Raw genomic sequence first — 19,168 nt, forward strand, 5'->3', positions numbered from 1 at the left:
AATTAAGACAAAACATACTTAGATAAATAAAATTAAACGATGCCTCTGGATAAAGCTATTGGCTATTTCTCAGCGTTTTGTGTATTTTCTATGTATTTTAAGAAATATAGCTCTATTTGTGGATTTTTGTGATTGTTTGACAGGTTCTGTATCTGGCCTGAAGGATACTGTATATGATGTCTTGTAAATCCTTTCATACTGGATGCATGCATGACATAAAGTTTCATTTCTTAATGTTTGAACAGTTGAATATTGCTGCTATATTTTTAAACAAACTTTTATTTTTCTTTATGATGTTTGGATGTATTGTGCAAAACCTACTGTACAGCACTTTGGCTGTCATAAATGTGCTATACAAATAAAGTTGACTTGACTATGTTATTTCCATCATGACACACAGGAAAGTGAGTAGGTGATTGCTCTGTGGATCTCTGAGGTATTTTGTGACAGTTAAATGACATGCGAGTTAAGAAAAGGATGGACAGCATTCCTCTGCATCTGTTGATCAGGGACTTTTCAGGGAGAAAAGAAAAACCTCTTGTCAGGTTGGGTTTCAAATCTGCCCAGGGTTTAGTCACATGGTTGGTCTTACTGGGAGCTCTAGAGGCGGAGATCCAACCTACTCAAGGCACTGAAATCCGATTGTTGGAAGGCGGAGAGAAATGATGTAAAATCACCAGAGGCAACATTCGACCAGATCTTGAGGGAGGGGAAAAAAGTTTCCTGGTCACTGCAGGAGGGGCTGAAAAGAGGGGAATAATCCTGCTGACCACAGGAAAGCTTTGGAGTCAGCTAAAACACGCACGGTGAAACTGAAAGGTGACTCATGATTAAATATCACGCCGGGTAAGGCTCCTTTCATTAAATCACTTCTACAGAGAGGCCTGCTGCAAGAATATGACATTTCTTTGTCATTGTTTCAAGTAAGCACTTCATATCTAAGGAGGAAGTAAACTAGGGGCCACTTGAATGAATTGACAGACAGTCAGTTCATTCAAGGCCCCATACTAAAATGCCCAACTTTGCAGAAGAATGTGCAGCACATTATGGGGAGTGGCTGCTAACTCAGCTAACTCCATTGATGGATTGAACCTCTTGGCCTTAATGGGAGTTTTCCACGCAAATATTAGACAATGACATGTGATCAGCTAGCTGAAGAAAAAGTGGAGCATTTAGCCCTAGAAATAGATAAAAGGAAAGTAAATAAAGGCCTTACATTCAAATTGTTTAATAAATGTTTAATTTTATTTAAGCTCTCTAAATGTATTCTGATTTTTAAATATTTCTCTGTAAGTTATTTAAACACCATAAAACCATCATTAGGATAACTGTCAGTAAGATATGTGTCATATCTGCTTTAAATGGTTTTCTAAAGAAATTGCATTTTGCAAAACAGCAGGTAAGAGTTCAAGTGTTACAACACTGGAAGGTCATTTGGTTTGAGATACACAAAACCTAACTGTGGGAAACTCCAGATTCAGTTTACATAAAGGTTAACACTCAGCTTGAACCCAGCTGCACACAATTTGGATGAAACTAAATATTATTTAATTTAATAATTGTGATAACATTCCAGTCTGAGAACAACAACACATTTAACAAAGTAAAAGGCTAAGATTATGATTGCAACCTGAACTTGTTTAGACACCTTCTGTAAAGACAAAGACCTGAAGACCTCGGATCTGTCCAGCGTGTAACAACAGCCTGAGGAGTGCACCAGGGGAAAAATGAACATTTTCAAAAATTCATCAGTTCAGTTCAGTGTGTAATAATAACATGTGAAGTGATTATGTACTTGATTTGTTTTGGTGCAGAATCTGCACCACAGTGCTCTGTGACAGAACCATTTACTGTGTAAACATTTACACTGTTCAGTGTAGTGATGTTGGTTTGGCCCTTCAGTTTCCCTCTAATGGTATCCAGTGAGCTCTCAGTCATAGCACCATCTAGTGATCCTTTTCCAAAAGAATCAAAAAATGTCAATAAATTCTAAAAAGAAATTGAGATAATTATTCACAAAAATATTAACATTTTTTTTAATTCTCAAAAGTCGTTTTAAAAAAACATCAAGTTACAAAAAATATCCATGAAAATGTGTCAAATTTGCACCAAAGTTTTTGCAAAAATACAGACAGAACTCACGTAAATAATGCACAAGTGCATAATATTTCCAAAGGACATTTCATATTCCCAAGAAATAACGTGACATTTTTCTACAAAAAAATCCTCACCATTTCTACAAGTTTCCAAATGGTTTTAAATGAAGTTCTGTATTCCCATGATGGATTCTAAAAATTCCAAATTCTGCAATAATTCTGAACTGGAGGAAGGAGATCAGAGTTAGCTCTGTGTCCAAACAAGGCTTTAATCTTGTACAAGAAGAGCATTCACAGAGCAACAGGTCCGTTACAAAGATTCAATGTCTTAGGAGAAAAGCATGGTATTTATCCGTCTCTGTGCGTTATCACTCTGATAGATACTGATTTATGCCCTCCTGCACTCACAGGAAACATTCCCAGAGAGGGAAGTGATAACAACGAGTGTTTATTCAATACCTTGAGTGTGCCACAAAACAACACAAAGGGCCACATGTCACATTCAAACAGTTACACTGAACATTACTGTGTAAGACTTTAGTTCACATCTTTAGTACACAATTTCCATCACATGTCATACAAACGTTTTTGGACAAAAAGAAAGAATTTTTCAACAAATATTATTGAATATTTCAAATAAAATGTATATAATAACTAATAATGTAATTTATTTTTTAAAAATATAACCAATTTACTTAAAATTCACGTTAATTCCCACCCAAGTTATTGAAATTGTTATGACCAATTTGGAAAATTCCCCAGAATGTTCGTGCAAATTTCTCAAAATGTGACTAATTATGAAACGGTAACAAATTAGTTGTGTTGCTTTTTAAAGTCAGGTCATCTCAATCATTGCAATGGAGTATTATTAACATCCCACCCACCATCAACCCCTACTGAACCCGACACTGCTGTCTCTAATTCTTATTCACAGTCCAGTCCATTCACTGCAGACTCTCCTCCTAACAGTGCAGGCAAGTGTTGGTGTGCAAATGGACGTGTTGGACCTTCCTGCAGACAGGCACAAAGGATGGTACCTGTCCCTGATGGCACCAAACATGAAAGGACCAACATTTGCCTGGCTGGACCCATCCAGACTTTACTGCAACTCCAAGGTGAGATGAATGATTTGTAGTTACTTCACCGTTTCTTTAAAAGTTGTAATACTGTTTCAACTGTCTTCCTTCTCATCTTAATCAGAATAAACCCAATTTAACTGCAAAAATACACCAAATGTGTGTTTATGTTATATCATTTTGTTGATTTACTGTCTTGCATTTGATTCAGGCTCTTGCAGACTGTGTCAAAGACCTCACCAATCCATTTCACAAAGACACCATTGACCTGGTTGCTGGGATAGATGCAATGGGATTCATTCTTGGTAAACTTGAATTCTATAAGGATTAAAAGGTTAAAAGTATACACACTCGATACCTGACACCAATTTTATTTTAAGAGTTAGTTACTCTGCCAGTGAATGCAGGAAACCTAATTCCTCTGGCAAAGATACTAAATTTAGATTTTGCTAAATTTGCTCCTCTAAACCTCACTGCATGACAATGCAATACAACTGAGTAAACTATGGGCTGAGCTGTTATGTTATGTTCTGATATGTTTTCTTTGTTTGCTTTTGTTTTCAGGGGCGTCTGTTGCAACCGCCCTGGGAAAAGGTTTTCTGGCTGTGCGCAAAGCAGGACACCTATGTGTAACAACAGAAAGCCAAAACTACACTGATTACACGGGCAAAGAAAAGACGATGGAAGTGAGACTGGATGTGCTAAACCCAGGTTAATCTTTCTTTTCTTTCTACTATTTAACAATGTCAAGTTTTTTTTCTCTTGAAAGGATTATTGTTTAAACCACTCATAATGTTTGGGCTGAGAGCTACAGTGTAAAATGAAAGAAGAGATCACACCATGAGTTATCGATGTTTATGTAGGCCTTAATATTCAGTATTTTATTTCAAATGTTTTTTGTAAGCAAAGCCTTGTCTGCTGAGCATTGAAAGTCTTCAGTCAATGAATTGTTTAGACATGGTGAGCACAAAAGGTTTTTGCACAGCTGCTGTTTTACATTATGTTAAGATGAAATTGGTAAGACGAAGTAAGACTTGGACAAAACTGTAAAAAATCCTTTTTAGTATGAGATTCAATTAAAAAAACAAGTCTTTTCCAATTATTAATGTTTGTTTTTGTTGATTTGCCAACAAAACATTATCCTAATGCATTTCCACAGGTGAGATGATCAAGTGTGATCAATGTCAAACAACACTGCTTTTATTATTTCAACTGTCCAAACCATATTTACTGTCTAACCCTCTCATCTCAGGGGGTAGAAACACTTCTTCTAACATGAAAATGCTTTGTTTTAATGAAAGCAGTTGCAGATTCTGTTAGTTGACTTATAATTGAAACTTAAAAACAAACCTGAACCTTTACAACATATATGACTCCCAGAGTTAAACCGAAGGGCTCCTCAACTTTACGTTCATTTCCTGCAGCACAACGCCCTCTAGTGTGAGCCAGTATGTCGCTCTTCAGGTTTGTGGCTTCTTCACTTGACATCATTCCAGATTTTCTCATATGATCATTAAAACATCCACCATTGTCTTTGCTTTGTCCACAGTTGCTACTGTATGGTGTTATCTTCCATTTCTGTATGATAAATGTGTTTTTGAAGCCTTATTGTTTTTCATGACAGGGTGGGAACATTTGAAATGCTTGTTTTTTGTTCTCTTCAGGTGTCATTAAAGTAGTGGAAAGAATTAGTTTAAGTTTTAGATTCTTAATAATAAACAATATAATAATTATTATTAATAAAATTAATAATAATTTTGAGATATTTATATATTCTAACGCTACAAAATCAGAGATGGCCATGTTTGAACATCATGTTGATCAACAAACCTTTTACCCGATTAAAGTTTTTTTGTCCCAAATAATGGAAAAAAACAATACTTGCTTGTCTTTGCCTGCCATGTAAAAGCTTTAATAAATACTGATTTATTATATACCACAGGATACTAGAAGGTGACATGTCTTGTCTCTACAGGTACAAGAGTGTTGTTAGTGGACCAATGGATCGAGACTGGAGGCACAATGAAGGCTGCGATCCAGCTGGTGGAGAAGCTGGGAGCCACTGTTGTAGGTCAGTCAAGATGGCCACATTATAGTGTAATGACTTTATTTTACATTTTCCTGTAAATCTCACAAACTGTGTTACCTGCAGGTGTTGCAGCTGTTGCCATAGAAAACACAGAAGGAGGGAAGTGGATTAAAGAAAATTACAAATTCTCTCACTGCATCCCTGAAGAGCTGCAGAGCCAAATTGACAGGAAGAGTCTCGACTCCTTCAACAACTTTGGAAATTAAAAAAAGAAAAGAAAAATTCGTTTACTATAAACAAAAACAATTATTGAAAATTCATACAAACCTTTATGCAAACAGTATAGTCTTTAATGCTTTGTATATAAAACACACTCAGCCACTGAAATCTTACATCATGTCTTTGCACTTTTTAAATTAAAAGAAGCTCCATTACAGAGACACGGCTTCATTTCAAGACTTGGGGAAAAAAAATAATCTTGGTTGTTATAAAATCTAAATTTCTTAAACTCCAGATTTGTTCTCCTGTTTAACATGAAACCGTGTGATACAATAATCATCATTCCTACAATCATAATATCAGTCTCATTAACTGCATAAAGATCATTTTCCCGGATCACACGGAGCCTACAAGCCGTCCTTTTGTCCCGTGGGATCTCATTTTTTGTGTTTTTTTTTCCTTTTAATTTTTCCTACATAAAGTTAACGTTTCAATGAAATGAACCCCTCACCCCCAACTGTTTCTACATCAACACAAACAATACTGGGATAAAAGTTCCTGAAAATGTCCTTTGAAATACATCTTAGTTGAAATATTAAAATGTTTTCACTTTTTTAAAAAATATTGAATTCTTTTCAAACATAAGAGACGTGAAGCATCTGATGAAATTATAAAATAAAGTCTCTCACACACACACACACACACACACAAACAGTTCGAGCTTTTGATATAAAAGTACTAATTCTTATGCGCTCATTCATAGGATTGTAAACAAAGTCAAAAGTACTCAAACACTGAGAGACATTTAAAAAAAAAAAAAAAAAAAAAAAAAAAACATGAACCCAACGAGGATGTTCAGACAATGAATCTGAAGGCGTTAAGGGTACTCTATGAGATAGCAAAGCATACATAGAGCATTACTCAGCTTTCAGATTTTAGTTAAATCTGCACCGCTTGAGCATTAACAATCTGTTGATCTTTTTCAGTCTCTCCTTAAATATTTGCCTTTCTGATGTTACTCTGTGCACATTTTTGATTCTTAAATACGATATACAAAGAGAGGAGACAGAGCAAGATAAAAACACTGACAAACCTTAAAGTATATGAAAGTATTAATGGGGAGAGCATGTTTTGGTTTTGAAATGAAGTAGAGCAGCAAGAGAGAATATTTCATTCAAGCCCTAAGAAAGGTAGAAGCATCAGGAAACGTTTCCACGTCATGCTCTGGAATCTCTGAAGAACAGGAAGTTTAGTGTAACTGCTGTGTCACCGTGTAACTCGAGGCAAGTTCAAGAATCCACATCGCACAGAAAGAAAACTCTCCCACGTCCAGTAAAAAAGCTGAACTCAAAGAAGTCAGGAAGTTTAAGTCCAGCGTCCCTGCTCCTGCTCTGACCACAGAAACCCCTCCCATGAGCCAGAGTGAAGCCACAGTCTTTTTCCACTGAGGAAAACCTGGTCTTCTGCCTGCGGCTGTTGCTTCTAACTCCCACTCACATCCTCACTGACAGCAGTTAGGCTGCTGCTTCTTCTTCGATGCAGAGTTCAGATTGTTTGAAGTGCTGTTGATTTCTGAAAGAAACAAACAAAAATAAACGGCTAAGTCTTCAAAACGCTGTGACTAATGTGATTTATGGGGACAGAGACATTCTTAGATACTCACTGACAACATCCCCAATTTGCCTGGTTCCACTTTTCTCCAACTCGGCGAGAACGTTGGTCTCGAAGGCTAGCGATGCAACTCGGAAGAAAAACTCTTTCACGTTTTCCCCTGCAGCATGAAGAAAAGATCAGTTAGGGACTGTATGAAAATGACAAAGAGAAAGTGTGTGTGTGTGTGTGTGTGTGAGAGAGAGAGAGAGAGAGAGAGAGAGAGAAAAGGGGGGCTTTATTTAAAGAAAACTTTGTTCTGACTTCAAGTGACCACAGCTTTCACCTGAAAAGTTGAGGTCGGTACATTTGAAAATTCCTTTCATTATGTTGATAAATAAAATAAGGGATTAAACCCAGTCTAAATACGGAGACATTTTGACACTCCTTGGTTGTACTGTAACTTCTTCACCGGATAGCTTTGCGTTTATGTCATGCGCCCCATGTTGGGTAACACTTACAGAGACGCTAACACTCACCTGTCAGGGACGACACAGCCCAATACTCGGCTGTCATCTCTTGTGCCAGTTTGAGGGCCTCTTGTTCAATCTGAGAATACTGAGCAGGAGACTGTCCGAATAAACAAGAGACAGACAAGTGAGTCGCAACACTATCAAGTCAAACACAATATAATGATCTGGTGTGATGATCTTCTGCACGCAAGTTATTTTTTTTGTTCCTACATTACCCACAATGCCAATGTGTGACCGGCATATTTTGTCACAAAATTATGGGAAGCTCCAAGGACATATTCCTACAAACCGTCTGGTAAAAACCAAACCTGGAGAAGAGTGCTCAAGTATACTAGCTCATCTGTCTCCAAACAGACACCGAAATTAAATATTCACTTCTTTACAGTTTAACCTTGGTCTAGTTCAGTGTTACTCACTGCGCTAAGATAACTGATAGCTTGGAACCATGATGCAGCAGCCAATGCGGAGGATAAAATGTGTAACACACATACAGTATATAGCACACGACACTGAGCCTGCAAACGTTCACATTTTATTTCTGCTTTCACTAAAACAAATCATGCACAAAACTAAATGAAAACAATGGAACGAATCAGATGGGCAGACAAATAGTGGTGGGACAAACGAGCAAAAACAATGCAGGAACCAAAAACCTGAATCGAGACAGCCGAGGGCTGACTGGGGAGCAAAACAGCAGCTGCTTCATGTCAGACACAAAAAGAAAGAGCCATTCACGATGAGCACTGGACATTTTAATAAACAGGGACAGGCAGATTTGTATTTGTGCTTCACAGAACCAGCCTGATGTGTTTAGCAAGTAAAAACCCCCTCATGTGTCAGGCAAAGACACAAAGAACACTGTTTCAAAAGTGAACGTTCAAAATCCCCTGAAACGTACACAGCTGCGAGTATACCGCTTCACTTTGCTCCAAAGAACAACTTCTTGGCTGCAGCAGAGATCCTGTACTGCACAGGATGTAAACGTGTCTCTATCACAAGTGTTGGCCACTTCTGGACTTTTTGCATCTGAACCAGAGATACCAACTCGGCAACGCACTTCTTGAAAGCCTCACTATGACTGCAGCGGCGACAAACTACGATTCCAACATGAAGAAAGTCAAGGACGTGCCTTGCCTGCACCCTCTCGTCCCCGTGTCGAGGTGAACTCGTTCTCAGTTAGGACTGCATGCTGTATTACACATTCTGTGTTGTGGGATGACAAATAAGTCTGTAGAAATGCTTCATGCTGTTTGTGGCTTTTTGGTGTATCATGGTAAAAGTGGCTCTTTTGTTGTCTTTGTCCTGCCAGTGCAGCTCTCATGAAAACAAAAGCGTCACTGCTCTAGTTAATGAGGGAGAAATAGCATTCCTCAGGTCTGACCTAGGCGACATTCGCTTTGTGCAGCTGGCACCGATCCAAACACGGGACATTTGACTCCAGTAAAAAACAAGCAAAAAAAAAAAACCAGCAATGTTCACGGGTATGTCCAACAGCGCAGCAGACTTACACTCAGGTCTTTCTTTGTGCCAACGAGGAACAGCTGAACAGCAGTGGGGTCGTTCTCCTTCAGAGCGTCTTCCAGCCACTGCCTGCAGACACAAACAGAAACAGACAGCTTTAAGTCCTTCAGCCTGGAGGAGTGCACATGACCAATGATCAATAAACTTACCTCACATGGCCTAAAGATGCAACATCTGTAACATCAAACACGATGATCACAACTGGAATCAAACAAAAAGTATTCACTTGAGATGTTGGAACACTTCAAGCACGTTAGCATCTTTTTCCCTGATATAACATTATTTTTGTTTGCCCTAAAAAATACTCAAATATCTCACTCTGGGCTCCTCGGTAATACGTAGAAGCAATGCACTTGAACCTCTCTTGGCCTGCAGTGTCCCAGCTGTAACAAAGAAGGAGATGGGAGGGCATCACAACCGATGGATTCAGCGTTCTGATGTTGTTGTTTTTGTTTTTTTTTTCATATGAAATGAAGACTTACAGCTGGAGGCTGAAGGGAACACCTAGCACCTCAAACCGCTCCATCTCAAAGTCCACACCGATGGTCGCCTTGTAGTTTTTATCAAAAGCATCTTTGCAAAACCTAAAGACATGTTGAAAAAAAAAAACAAACAACTTTGACATCCAGGTAGAGGAAATGTTCACATTTTTCACAATCATACAGTAAGATGCATTGCAGTGTCTCTGTTTGTTCACAGGATTACAAGAAGAAAAAAAAAACCTTTAGACATCCTAAATGTCTAAATGCTGACGTTTGAAGATTGTGCTTCCTTATGGCAGGTTCACACTCTTTCTTGTGATTATTTATTACCTAGACGTCGTCCCGAGCTTACCTATTAATCAGACAGGTTTTACCCACAGCCAGGTCACCCACCACAATGACCTTGGAGATTTTAAATCTGCTAAGATAAAAAGAAGAAGATGTTATTAGTGAGTGCCTTAAAACCGCAGCTCCGGTTAACTTCTGTCCTCAGGTTTCCAAGCTCACCCCACAGTGCCCGTGCGCTGCTCCTGGCAGGCGTTCTTCACTTTAGCGTTGAACTCCTCTTTAGTGTGCAGGGCTGCCTCTTTCCTAAAACACTAAGATCAAATACGAAGTGTCTGTGAGGCTGCCCAGTCTCTTACTGTATGAGGGGGATCAGGCAGTAACCGTATAGGGGACTCTACCTGAGGGAGCTGAGCAATGACACGGTCCCGTCGAACAGGAGGAAGAACACTCATGGCTGAAACTCGGACTGACATGAAGCCTGGAGGTGAATGTTTAGCAGAGGGTCACGTGGTAGCTGGAGAAACAGAGAGACAATCAACAACCTCACATTCTGAGGTTCATCCTTTTATCAAACCTGTCGCTGTACAAAAGAAACATTCTGTATCATGATAGGAAGGGTTTAAGATAAACACTGTGTTTTCCATAGTATATCTGAGCTCATATCTCTATTGTTTGGCTCCTGTGTTTACTACATCTCTTAAATGGCCATCTATACTGGCACTATGAATCGTTTTATCTACCCTGGGGAGGAGACACATTTTTGTCATTTTGAAAGGGGCATGTTTTCCCATTCCTGCTGAATGGTTTCAGCTCTTCAACAGTTCACTGTCTGTTGTATTTTACTAGTCATAATGCTGTAAAAACAATAGGTGACAAGTTGGGAAGCAGTTAATCACTCTTATACTCACAGCTACCCAACATTGTTTTTTTTTTCTCCTTTTAAATACACACGTCGGCTAAATAATTTTAGAGCCTACAGAAAAGTGAAATCTTTATAAAATCCTTATCATGCATACCTACTGTATTTGATTCGTTTAGTGTTGAGTTAAATAATATCTTACTTTCTTCTTCAACCATCTTTGTAGCAGACAATGTTTTTATTTCGGTACACAACCTCAAGTCAAACACACCTCAGTCATTTCAGGCTGTCTGTGAACTAAAAGACTTCAGTGGGTAGAAATCCAAGTGGACAGGTTCAAAAATTAAACAGAGAAACGTGTTTATTATTCTTTGTGTAGCTCCGGGCCACATGCAGAGTCAGGCCAGACAATAGTAATGAGTACAGATCCACTTACTGTGTTGTCCTGTTATAATCCTATTGTTCATCAAAGCTGCTGTTAAACCACAAAAAGACTCATTTACAGGACTTAGCTCGGACCATCACTCAGCTGAGACGTCGCATTTCCAACAGAAACACCGGGAATCATTTCATCTCGTCAAAAAAAACCACGCGTTATAAGTACGGAGCCCGTGAAGGGACATTATACAAAAAACGAGCAAATTCACCAGTTATAAAGATAGACTGTAAATATTAGGTTATAAAATGGCGAGTCCCTGCAAAGATGTTACCTTTACAACGACGAGTCCGGACGGTCCGCTCAGCGTTTCCTCTTCTCTCTTCTGTGCTTTCAACTCGTGTTTTCCTTCCACAGATGATTTTAATTGTCATGTAACAACCAGTAAAAGTTACTATCCTTTATTCAAGTTTGTATTTCGGGGCGAACAGCGCTGGAGTTGATGAAGTCGATGCACGGAAGTTGAGTTGAGTCGTGGAGGGGAGTCAGTCTTGTAGACGACTTGCTGCCGCCTGCTGACTCAGATCCCTGAATCCTATTTTGTCTTTTCCTTATACTTTTCTCAACTGGGACCCCTGCTGGAGGAAATGGGGAATGATCGAGCATCCATCCATCCATCCATCCATCTATCTATCTATCTATCTATCTATCTATCTATCTATCTATCTATCTATCTATCTATCTATCTATCTATCTATCTATCTATCTATCTATCTATCTATCTATCTATCTATCTATCTATCTATCTATCTATCTATGACAATAATCCACTCATTGGCCTTGAAAAATAGTTTACATCATCACCTCAGCGATTTTAAATATTCATTTAATTCATGGTATCAATAACCTCCCACACACATTAGGGCTACAAAATCATCCGTTACAACTTTATTGATGTTTGACATCTTTGTGGTTATGGGAAAAATGTGTGCAATATATATTCTATTTGGCTTGGCTTTCAATAAATCAAACAGATATAATTCAACTTAATAAACCATTTTATCCCTGTTTTGCTGTTGTGTTTTTTTTTAAAAGGCACTGCTGTGAAGGCACTGAAGCACCTACACATCGAAACTCTGTCCATGTCTGATGTAACTTTCTTGACAATGACTAAAAATTAAATGGAGACATTATTAGGTTTCCACACTTGCAATTTGTGATATGATAAGGACACTTTTTTGCAATCACCAAATAAAATATATCTATAAAAAAAGGATTCATGCTCAAGGACATAATTTTCCAAAATCCACACTAAGCTAACTAGCAAGTTGTAGCCTACCTTCCTTTTTTTATTCGACCAACATTCAAAACAAAATCGATCTTCAAAAAAAATATATAATAAAGATTCATTGTCTAAGGTCACAAACTGATAATAAATTGTAAATGTGCTATAAATGGTGATATTTACGTTATTACTTTTTACTTATTTACTTATTCTTAGAGCAGTATGTTTTGTAATTTTCCACACACATCTCTTAAACGCTGCACCTGGTACAACCAAGCTTTTTGGGGGTTTTTTTTCCTTTGGTAGCGAGAACATGCGGACCTGCTGTCTTAAGACAATGTCAAATAAAGCTTAAGAAAGACAAAATGTGTAAACTCCCACCCCAAACACAATCATAAAATAGTTCTGTAAACTTTGTAGTCAATCAGGAGGTAACTTCCTGGAGTTGTTGTTGTGTTTCCCGTTCTGTACCACAGAGCTCTTCATCGAGGAGAAGAAGTCAGTATGGAGCAGACGGTAAAAATAAATCAACATCATGATATTCACCACAGTCATAGAGATAAGAAAAAATGTGGCGTTGTCCAGCCACGAGAAGTTGCTTACAATGTACCATGTGAGGTAGAACTGGGGTCCCAGACGAAACGTGACATAGGTAAAGATGTTGACGAATTTGTTGTAGAAGTACAGGGGGGAGGACTGAGCTTCCGCCAGCTTCAGCAACAGCCTCATGTGCAGAGTCACACTGTTGACCTCTACAAAGAGAATGATCACAGCTCCAGCTATATACAGCTGTGTGTAGAGGGTGTACAGGAAGCAGGAGATCACCTGAGGAGGAGAGTGACAAAGGTGTTTATGTTGAACAGCTAACATCCTTTCACCATTACCTCTTTGTTTGCCCTTTATTTGCATTTTGCTTTATCTGTCCTGCTCTACTGACCAGCTCTTATTCATAATGCTTGATAATCCCAGTTAGATTTGAATATGAAAGGATCACTTATACTGTGAGTGCGTTTGATAAAAGTGTGTTTAAAATCAAAACATATTCAGCAGAAATCAACATTATACTACACATGTTCAGCCTTAATGCACTTGTTTAACTTAGTGAATGTAAAGTTTTAGGTGACCCAGAAATGCAACAGGGACAACACACAAATAAGACAAAAAAGGTTGTGAAGGTGTCTTACAAATACATGGTGGAGTAGGAATTCCCATGATCCTCGTCCATGTCCTGTCAGGATAATATCAGCTGCATCATTCACAAAGTATCCTACAGAGGGAAGAGAAAATGTAAATGTCTGTCACTGGTATGATGCCTACTGGGAAAATAAGCTGCATATGGATTTAGTTGCTGATAGTTGAACTATCCAGTCACTTAAACATGCATAGATTCAAGTAAAAATTCATGTTAACATTTAGCACGTGTCTTTTAATTCACTCGTCCAAGAAGTGGACTAGAAGTGAATAAGGTTTGAAATGTTATGTATTCTGTATTTAACTCAGACAATACTTAAAAAAAATAAATGATTCAATTGCAGCACAGTGAGAGCACATGATGAGGCAGAACCGTATTAGAGAAAAAATGTGCACCGATTTTAATAGTAAGCCTCTAAAAGTCCCCACCTCACTATAAACACAAATGGGGTCCATAACGTCATATTTTTGTTGTTAATGTCAAAGTTCTTACTCAGCTTGTGATCAAGTTTTAGGTTTGTTGTGATTTTCACTCAGATTCTCTGTTAACTTTGCAAATACATGTTTCATGTCAAATATCAATACTTAAGTTTCTAGAGAATCAAAACTAGCACCTGAAGCAGTGGTGACACTGACACAGACGCTTTTGATGTGGTGTTAAGAAGAGCTGATTCATGTCATCTAAGTGTCCTTTCTCAACAATGTTCAGCAAACGACTATGGAAGTTGTTGACACAGTGAACCAGACAGGTGTGACCTCACAAACCAGATAAAAGTTTCTATTCAAAGTTAGTGTGTTGGGTTAGTGTCACAGCCAACATACAAATTATTACAATAACATAAAATTAATCAGAAAATTATTATTCATACAGTAGTGCCAACGTTCAATTTTTTTTCCCAATACTGCAATCAGTTTAGTACCTGAACACTGCCATACAGGGCTGAAACGTACAATTACATTAGTCTTGATCAATATGCTGATTATTTTCCGGATTTAAAAAAAAAACAACCCGTAAATCTTTAAAGTGTTATATACTGGAAAAAAAGGTGCTTCCCAAAGCCAAAGATGCCGTCCATGAACGTCTTGTTCAATCTACAAATATATCCAGCTTACTACCAAGGAGTAGTAAAGAAACCACAACATGTTCACATTAAGCAAGCTGATTAGTTAATTTTCACGAAGGAAATCTTAAGTCATTGCAGAATCAATAAGTCTTCACAGCTTTGGTGTCATCATTTGTTTTTGGGTTTATGCTAACTAGCAGATCAACTCTAATGTCTATTATTTACCCATGACAAAGCAAGATTTCCTGTGTCACAGATTAATAATCAGAGAATAATTGAGCATATTTAAGGTTTCTTTTTTATCATTTTCAAAAGATGCTCACTTAGCAATTCCAACAATTAACCACGGTTATTAAGCTCTGTAAGATTCTTTCAGCTGGAAACATTGAATTGACTGAGAGTCTTTTCTTGTGCCTCTGTATGAGTGGCATGCTGTGGCTGCTGTGAGACACACAACAAGTCACTGTGTTTAAGAGCATGGACTCCAGTATGTGGTTGGCTTCAGTGGACCTCATAGCTTTGCGGTTGTTAGGGCAGATCTCCACAGATTTGTGTCTTCATGGTAACATTAAGATATACATAAGACCTAACTACCAGCTCAAAACCAGACCACAGTCTTTAGTGGATTGTCTTTGGTGTCCATAGTGATTTAGAGGAAACACCCATTTGTTCAGGTGAAAGGGGCGGATCTAAAGGTTGTTGTAAAGGCCAATAACTTGACTCTTTCTAGTTTTTATCGATGGTAAAATGTTTGAAGCTTTTATTTTAAACACTTCCTTTTAAAAGGAAGTACTGTGCAACAATAGTTTGACGAACGAAGAAGAGTCAAAGACGCAAGCAATAGTTCTAAAAGGTTTGCAGAGAAAATAGAGATAACAGAGTACGGAAACACTGAAACAACAAAGCTTTTAGCATCAGTCAATTGGGGAACAAGGTTGGTACAATTACAGAAAATGTATTTCATTTATACATGTTTATTGCAAATGGATGAACTTGTGTAAAGCTATGGAAGGAAATTAATGAGCTGCACGGTTGAAACACGTTTGTAATTATTAGTTGTTTTCAGCTCAGCTCTTATGTTGATGAATGACAAAGACGGGGAATAAAATCATTTATCACCAGTTCTGGCCTTCATATTGACTGAAAGCTACAGTTGTTTCTGTGAACATTAACAACTGGAAAGGTGGCATTTTTAGGCCCACCACAGGAGGGGGGAAGAGAAAATGCAGTAGAACAACGCTACCACATTTTTACTAACATGCATCAAACTAAAGCTGCAATGTCTTATTTAAAAAAAAAACCCAAAGCATTTTATTTTTCTGTTTCTCAAATATAAAGATCTAGTCATTTTCTCTGTCATGCAAATGTCAGAACTTTTAGCTTGGGAGTCTTTACAGAAAATTGAACTTACTTGGATTGTGAGAATTTGTATCTGTCACTTTTTATTGTTTCTAACATTTAAATAAAGTAAGGTCATTTACAGATTCATCAATAATAAATATTTTTGCAGTACCTTTTACGACTTCAGGCAGATCATCACACTGTCATAAAATTCACAGACAAAACCAAGCACATAAATGTTAAACGTACCAACATACCCATCTTTATTCACACCAAAACCTTCATTTGTAGTTTATAACTCTTTATCCTTAAATGTCACGGCGATGCACACACTGACCTGTTGAGATGCAGACAAGCAGGTAGGACAGAGGGGTGTGGTAAGAGTGGAGGTTGCGCAACGTCTCGGGCCAAACCAACACACTGGAGAGGGACACATATTATGGATAGACAGGTCTGTATTCCCCTTACTCAGACAAACACTCACTCCTGGAGAGACAAGCCTGTCTAAGTGGAGAGATTAATATCAGGCGTTTCAAACCCCTAACTAACAGATAACCCTCCTTTAAGTAGTTGTAAAAGTTGGTACCATTATTCTCATTTTAATACTTTAAACTCCTTGTCTGTCTTTGGACCTAAAAAGCTAAACGTCTACAATTCTTTGTTCTACAAACATGTACATATTTCTAAATTTGCATTATTCTTTGATTTTCTTTCTGCTCATTAGCTTAAGGGGCACACCTGGAAAAGCAAAAAATGTTGGTGGCTCCTCCCTGTATAAACACTTCATAACTGAATTGTTTTTAATAAATGACCTGTAGTCCTTATGTGGTATGTAAAGAAGTGGACGATTTTACATGTTTACTTGGCGCTGCACAAAGTGTACAAAAACCCCCCCATTTTTTAAATGTTCAAAGATGACTCACAAGTTCATCCCCACCCAAAAAAACACTACATGCTTTCAAAAGGATCTTTCTGCAGCAGGTTTTTCTAGTTGATCTGGAGGCTGGTGCTTGAGTAGCCTTGATTGTGGGCTCAAAGTGAGTTTGAAAACACTGTAACACAAACTCACAAGCACAAACGACAAGATCCATTTGTGACTTGTGCTATACAGTGGCATTTCCCTCCCCACTTATAAATGCCATTGTCACCCTTCACCATGCCTAAACATACCCTTCTGTTTCTGGCTGCCACAGACTGTCACTGCTGCAACACGGGCAGACAGATGTTTTGATTGAGACTCACCTGGTCAGGGCCCATGTTCCAGTCAGCAGGGAGTGCACTATGGAGGCAGAGAGGTTCCTCCACTTCCAGGAGCTATGCTCATTCTGCTTCACCACCTTGGGCACTGGCAGCATTTGAAGCAACCGGTGGATCCCCCTGAAAAGTAGAGCGAACACCAGTACTGTCGGACCTGGGTGACTCTTCAGCATAGGGATCAGAGCATCCATCCTCCCTACACAAACTTTCCCTCTGTCTCTGGATGCGAGCTTTTTTCCTACAAAACTTCCCGCTTGTCTTGATCCCCTGTCAGTATCTCCTGGGCCCGGTGATGGACAGATATGCAGGGTATGCAAGGGGAGTGTTTCCACCACAGAAGGCTCTAGAGTCTAGACAAATAAGCCTCTTTTTATTTGTAAAAGTCTTCCCTCCGACGCTGTAGCTTTTTCCCCCTCAGGTTTCCAGCGTACCGAGCCCGAAGAAGAAGGCTTGTAGGGAATTCCTGTAACAGCTCATGCCAAACTCACTTAGTTTGTCTTCACATTGCGTCTTGTCATGTTGTTATGCGCTCCCGCTCTCAGCCAGCCTGTCTGAGCAGAACTGGATGGGCGGTGCTGCTGCTTATGTTCCCTTTAACCAGAGAAACAAGGAGGGGCAGAATATGGTCATGTTACGGAAATAACAAATCACATAGTGGGGATACTGAGGCATGAATTTTGCTAATCAATTGATTCCCCTTTTCCAGCAAGTTCAAGCAGAAATGGTTTATTAAACTCACCATTTAATCAAATTATCTCTTTTTACATGTTGTATATGTTTTTTTTATGTTGTTTAGTGTAATTTTAAATGGGACAATTAAAGCGAAGGTGTTGCTTAGGGCCCCCACACCCTCAGGTCCCTGGGCCGGTATACTTCATCAGTCTATCGTTCATGTTTTAAGGGTTATTGGCCTTGCTACACAATCTGCACACTCCAAACAGCCTAATAAAATGCACTTGGAGTTGTTTTTTACTTATTATATTATTGTTTTATTAATAGGAGACTGAACAGAAAGTATGAAAAACAAAACATCAGCTTAACAAATATGACATACACATTAACTCTTTAACAAATTAATTTTTACTTAAGCAACATTGTGGCAATGTTGGCAGTATGTACAGAAACATACAATAAAGATTTGATTGATAATATTACTTTATACGTCAGTAAATCTTTATTATTATTATTACAACATAATTCTGCAGCCCAACAGTGAAGCCCCTCTTCTGTCTTCCCACACAAAAACTATGTGGGTCTCATTCTTCACAGCTGACCTCTCTGTAGCCCAGAGGGCTGAGAAAAACTCAATGCTTAGACCCTCCACACCTTAAACACAGTAGCACCACCTGCACCACAGATGTCTGTGTAAAACATGAGCCCACAAGTGACGAGTCTACCTCTATTTAATGAGCAAAACGTTTTTTCCTAAAGACTATTAACAATTTTCTATCCACTCTTTATATTTCTTTTCTATCTTACTCAATTGTATGCAAGGTCTTAAATATTGTCAATACTAGTTTGTATTCAGTGTCTTTAATTTCTTATACACGCTAACTCTCTTCTTTACCATCAAATGAAGCACAAATATGCTCATAAAAAACACAATTCTGACATGAGTCTGCCCCCTGTGTTCAAAAAGACAACCTCACAGAATAAAAAGTTTCACTATAGAATAAGAAGAAACCATCAGATGGCAACAAAACATTATGTGAAGAAGAGGGATGTCATTGAGACAGACTTTCAGCTCCTTGGTTCTTCCAGTTCTTTATCAAACCACTGGGGAGCAGCCCTCTTCAATAGTCAGCCACTCAGAGTATAATGTGTGGATGTGAAGTTTTCCTGTTTGTAATAAAGCTGCTATTTAAATTTAAAGCAAAAGTCATCAATCATACTGTAGTACTGACTGAATATGATAACAACTATTTTAGAGCATGCATATTTCGGGAAGAATATGTATTTAA

The 19,168-nt window shown here is 38.3% G+C and overlaps 3 protein-coding genes across 5 annotated transcripts; 1 reads left to right on the top strand and 2 right to left on the bottom strand.

The window, feature by feature from the left end:
- The first annotated feature begins 3,022 nt into the window (after window positions 1-3,022).
- On the top strand, window positions 3,023-5,677 carry LOC306830985 (adenine phosphoribosyltransferase). Its single transcript, XM_079354789.1, has 5 exons — window positions 3,023-3,211; window positions 3,384-3,477; window positions 3,737-3,883; window positions 5,148-5,243; window positions 5,325-5,677. The coding sequence occupies exons 1-5, from the start codon at window positions 3,089-3,091 to the stop codon at window positions 5,465-5,467; spliced, it is 603 nt and encodes a 200-aa protein (XP_079210915.1). The 5' UTR covers window positions 3,023-3,088; the 3' UTR covers window positions 5,468-5,677.
- On the bottom strand, window positions 5,530-11,634 carry rab34a (RAB34, member RAS oncogene family a). Of its 3 annotated transcripts, none has more exons than XM_079354784.1 (11): window positions 11,404-11,634; window positions 10,233-10,348; window positions 10,054-10,145; window positions 9,899-9,967; window positions 9,547-9,648; window positions 9,383-9,447; window positions 9,214-9,265; window positions 9,052-9,133; window positions 7,550-7,640; window positions 7,084-7,191; window positions 5,530-6,992 (listed from the first exon to the last, which is right to left on the bottom strand). In XM_079354784.1, exons 2-11 carry the CDS (start codon window positions 10,305-10,307, stop codon window positions 6,922-6,924), a joined length of 807 nt encoding a protein of 268 aa, XP_079210910.1. In that variant the 5' UTR covers window positions 10,308-10,348; window positions 11,404-11,634; the 3' UTR covers window positions 5,530-6,921. The 3 variants fall into 3 exon arrangements, with proteins under 3 accessions (XP_079210910.1, XP_079210912.1, XP_079210911.1); XM_079354786.1 differs by having other exon boundaries at window positions 9,899-9,964; window positions 11,404-11,633; XM_079354785.1 differs by lacking the exon at window positions 11,404-11,634 and adding an exon at window positions 11,130-11,352.
- Window positions 11,635-12,622: 988 nt separating this feature from the next.
- LOC306830582 (TLC domain-containing protein 1-like) lies at window positions 12,623-17,763 on the bottom strand. The gene is made up of 4 exons (XM_079354155.1): window positions 17,193-17,763; window positions 16,288-16,370; window positions 13,539-13,621; window positions 12,623-13,179 (listed from the first exon to the last, which is right to left on the bottom strand). The coding sequence occupies exons 1-4, from the start codon at window positions 17,396-17,398 to the stop codon at window positions 12,775-12,777; spliced, it is 777 nt and encodes a 258-aa protein (XP_079210281.1). The 5' UTR covers window positions 17,399-17,763; the 3' UTR covers window positions 12,623-12,774.
- Between the last annotated feature and the right edge of the window lie 1,405 nt (window positions 17,764-19,168).

This window comes from Symphodus melops (assembly GCF_947650265.1).
Source record: "Symphodus melops genome assembly, chromosome: 10".
Lineage (NCBI taxonomy): Eukaryota > Metazoa > Chordata > Actinopteri > Labriformes > Labridae > Symphodus > Symphodus melops.

What these genes read in the sequence shown, in the direction of transcription:
- LOC306830985 (XM_079354789.1), top strand. Translation starts at nt 3,089, where the DNA reads ATGGACGTGTTGGACCTTCCTGCAGACAGGCACAAAGGATGGTACCTG. An exon ending in GACTTTACTGCAACTCCAAG is followed by an intron (nt 3,212 to 3,383) that starts GTGAGATGAATG and finishes CATTTGATTCAG; the next exon opens with GCTCTTGCAGACTGTGTCAA. An exon ending in GCTGGGAGCCACTGTTGTAG is followed by an intron (nt 5,244 to 5,324) that starts GTCAGTCAAGAT and finishes TGTTACCTGCAG; the next exon opens with GTGTTGCAGCTGTTGCCATA.
- rab34a (XM_079354784.1), bottom strand. Translation starts at nt 10,307, where the DNA reads ATGTCAGTCCGAGTTTCAGCCATGAGTGTTCTTCCTCCTGTTCGACGG. An exon ending in TCATTGCTCAGCTCCCTCAG is followed by an intron (nt 10,146 to 10,232) that starts GTAGAGTCCCCT and finishes ATTTGATCTTAG; the next exon opens with TGTTTTAGGAAAGAGGCAGC. An exon ending in CAGCGCACGGGCACTGTGGG is followed by an intron (nt 9,968 to 10,053) that starts GTGAGCTTGGAA and finishes TTTTTATCTTAG; the next exon opens with CAGATTTAAAATCTCCAAGG.
- LOC306830582 (XM_079354155.1), bottom strand. Translation starts at nt 17,398, where the DNA reads ATGGATGCTCTGATCCCTATGCTGAAGAGTCACCCAGGTCCGACAGTA. An exon ending in GCTTGTCTGCATCTCAACAG is followed by an intron (nt 13,622 to 16,287) that starts GTCAGTGTGTGC and finishes TTCCCTCTGTAG; the next exon opens with GATACTTTGTGAATGATGCA. An exon ending in TCCTACTCCACCATGTATTT is followed by an intron (nt 13,180 to 13,538) that starts GTAAGACACCTT and finishes TCTCCTCCTCAG; the next exon opens with GTGATCTCCTGCTTCCTGTA.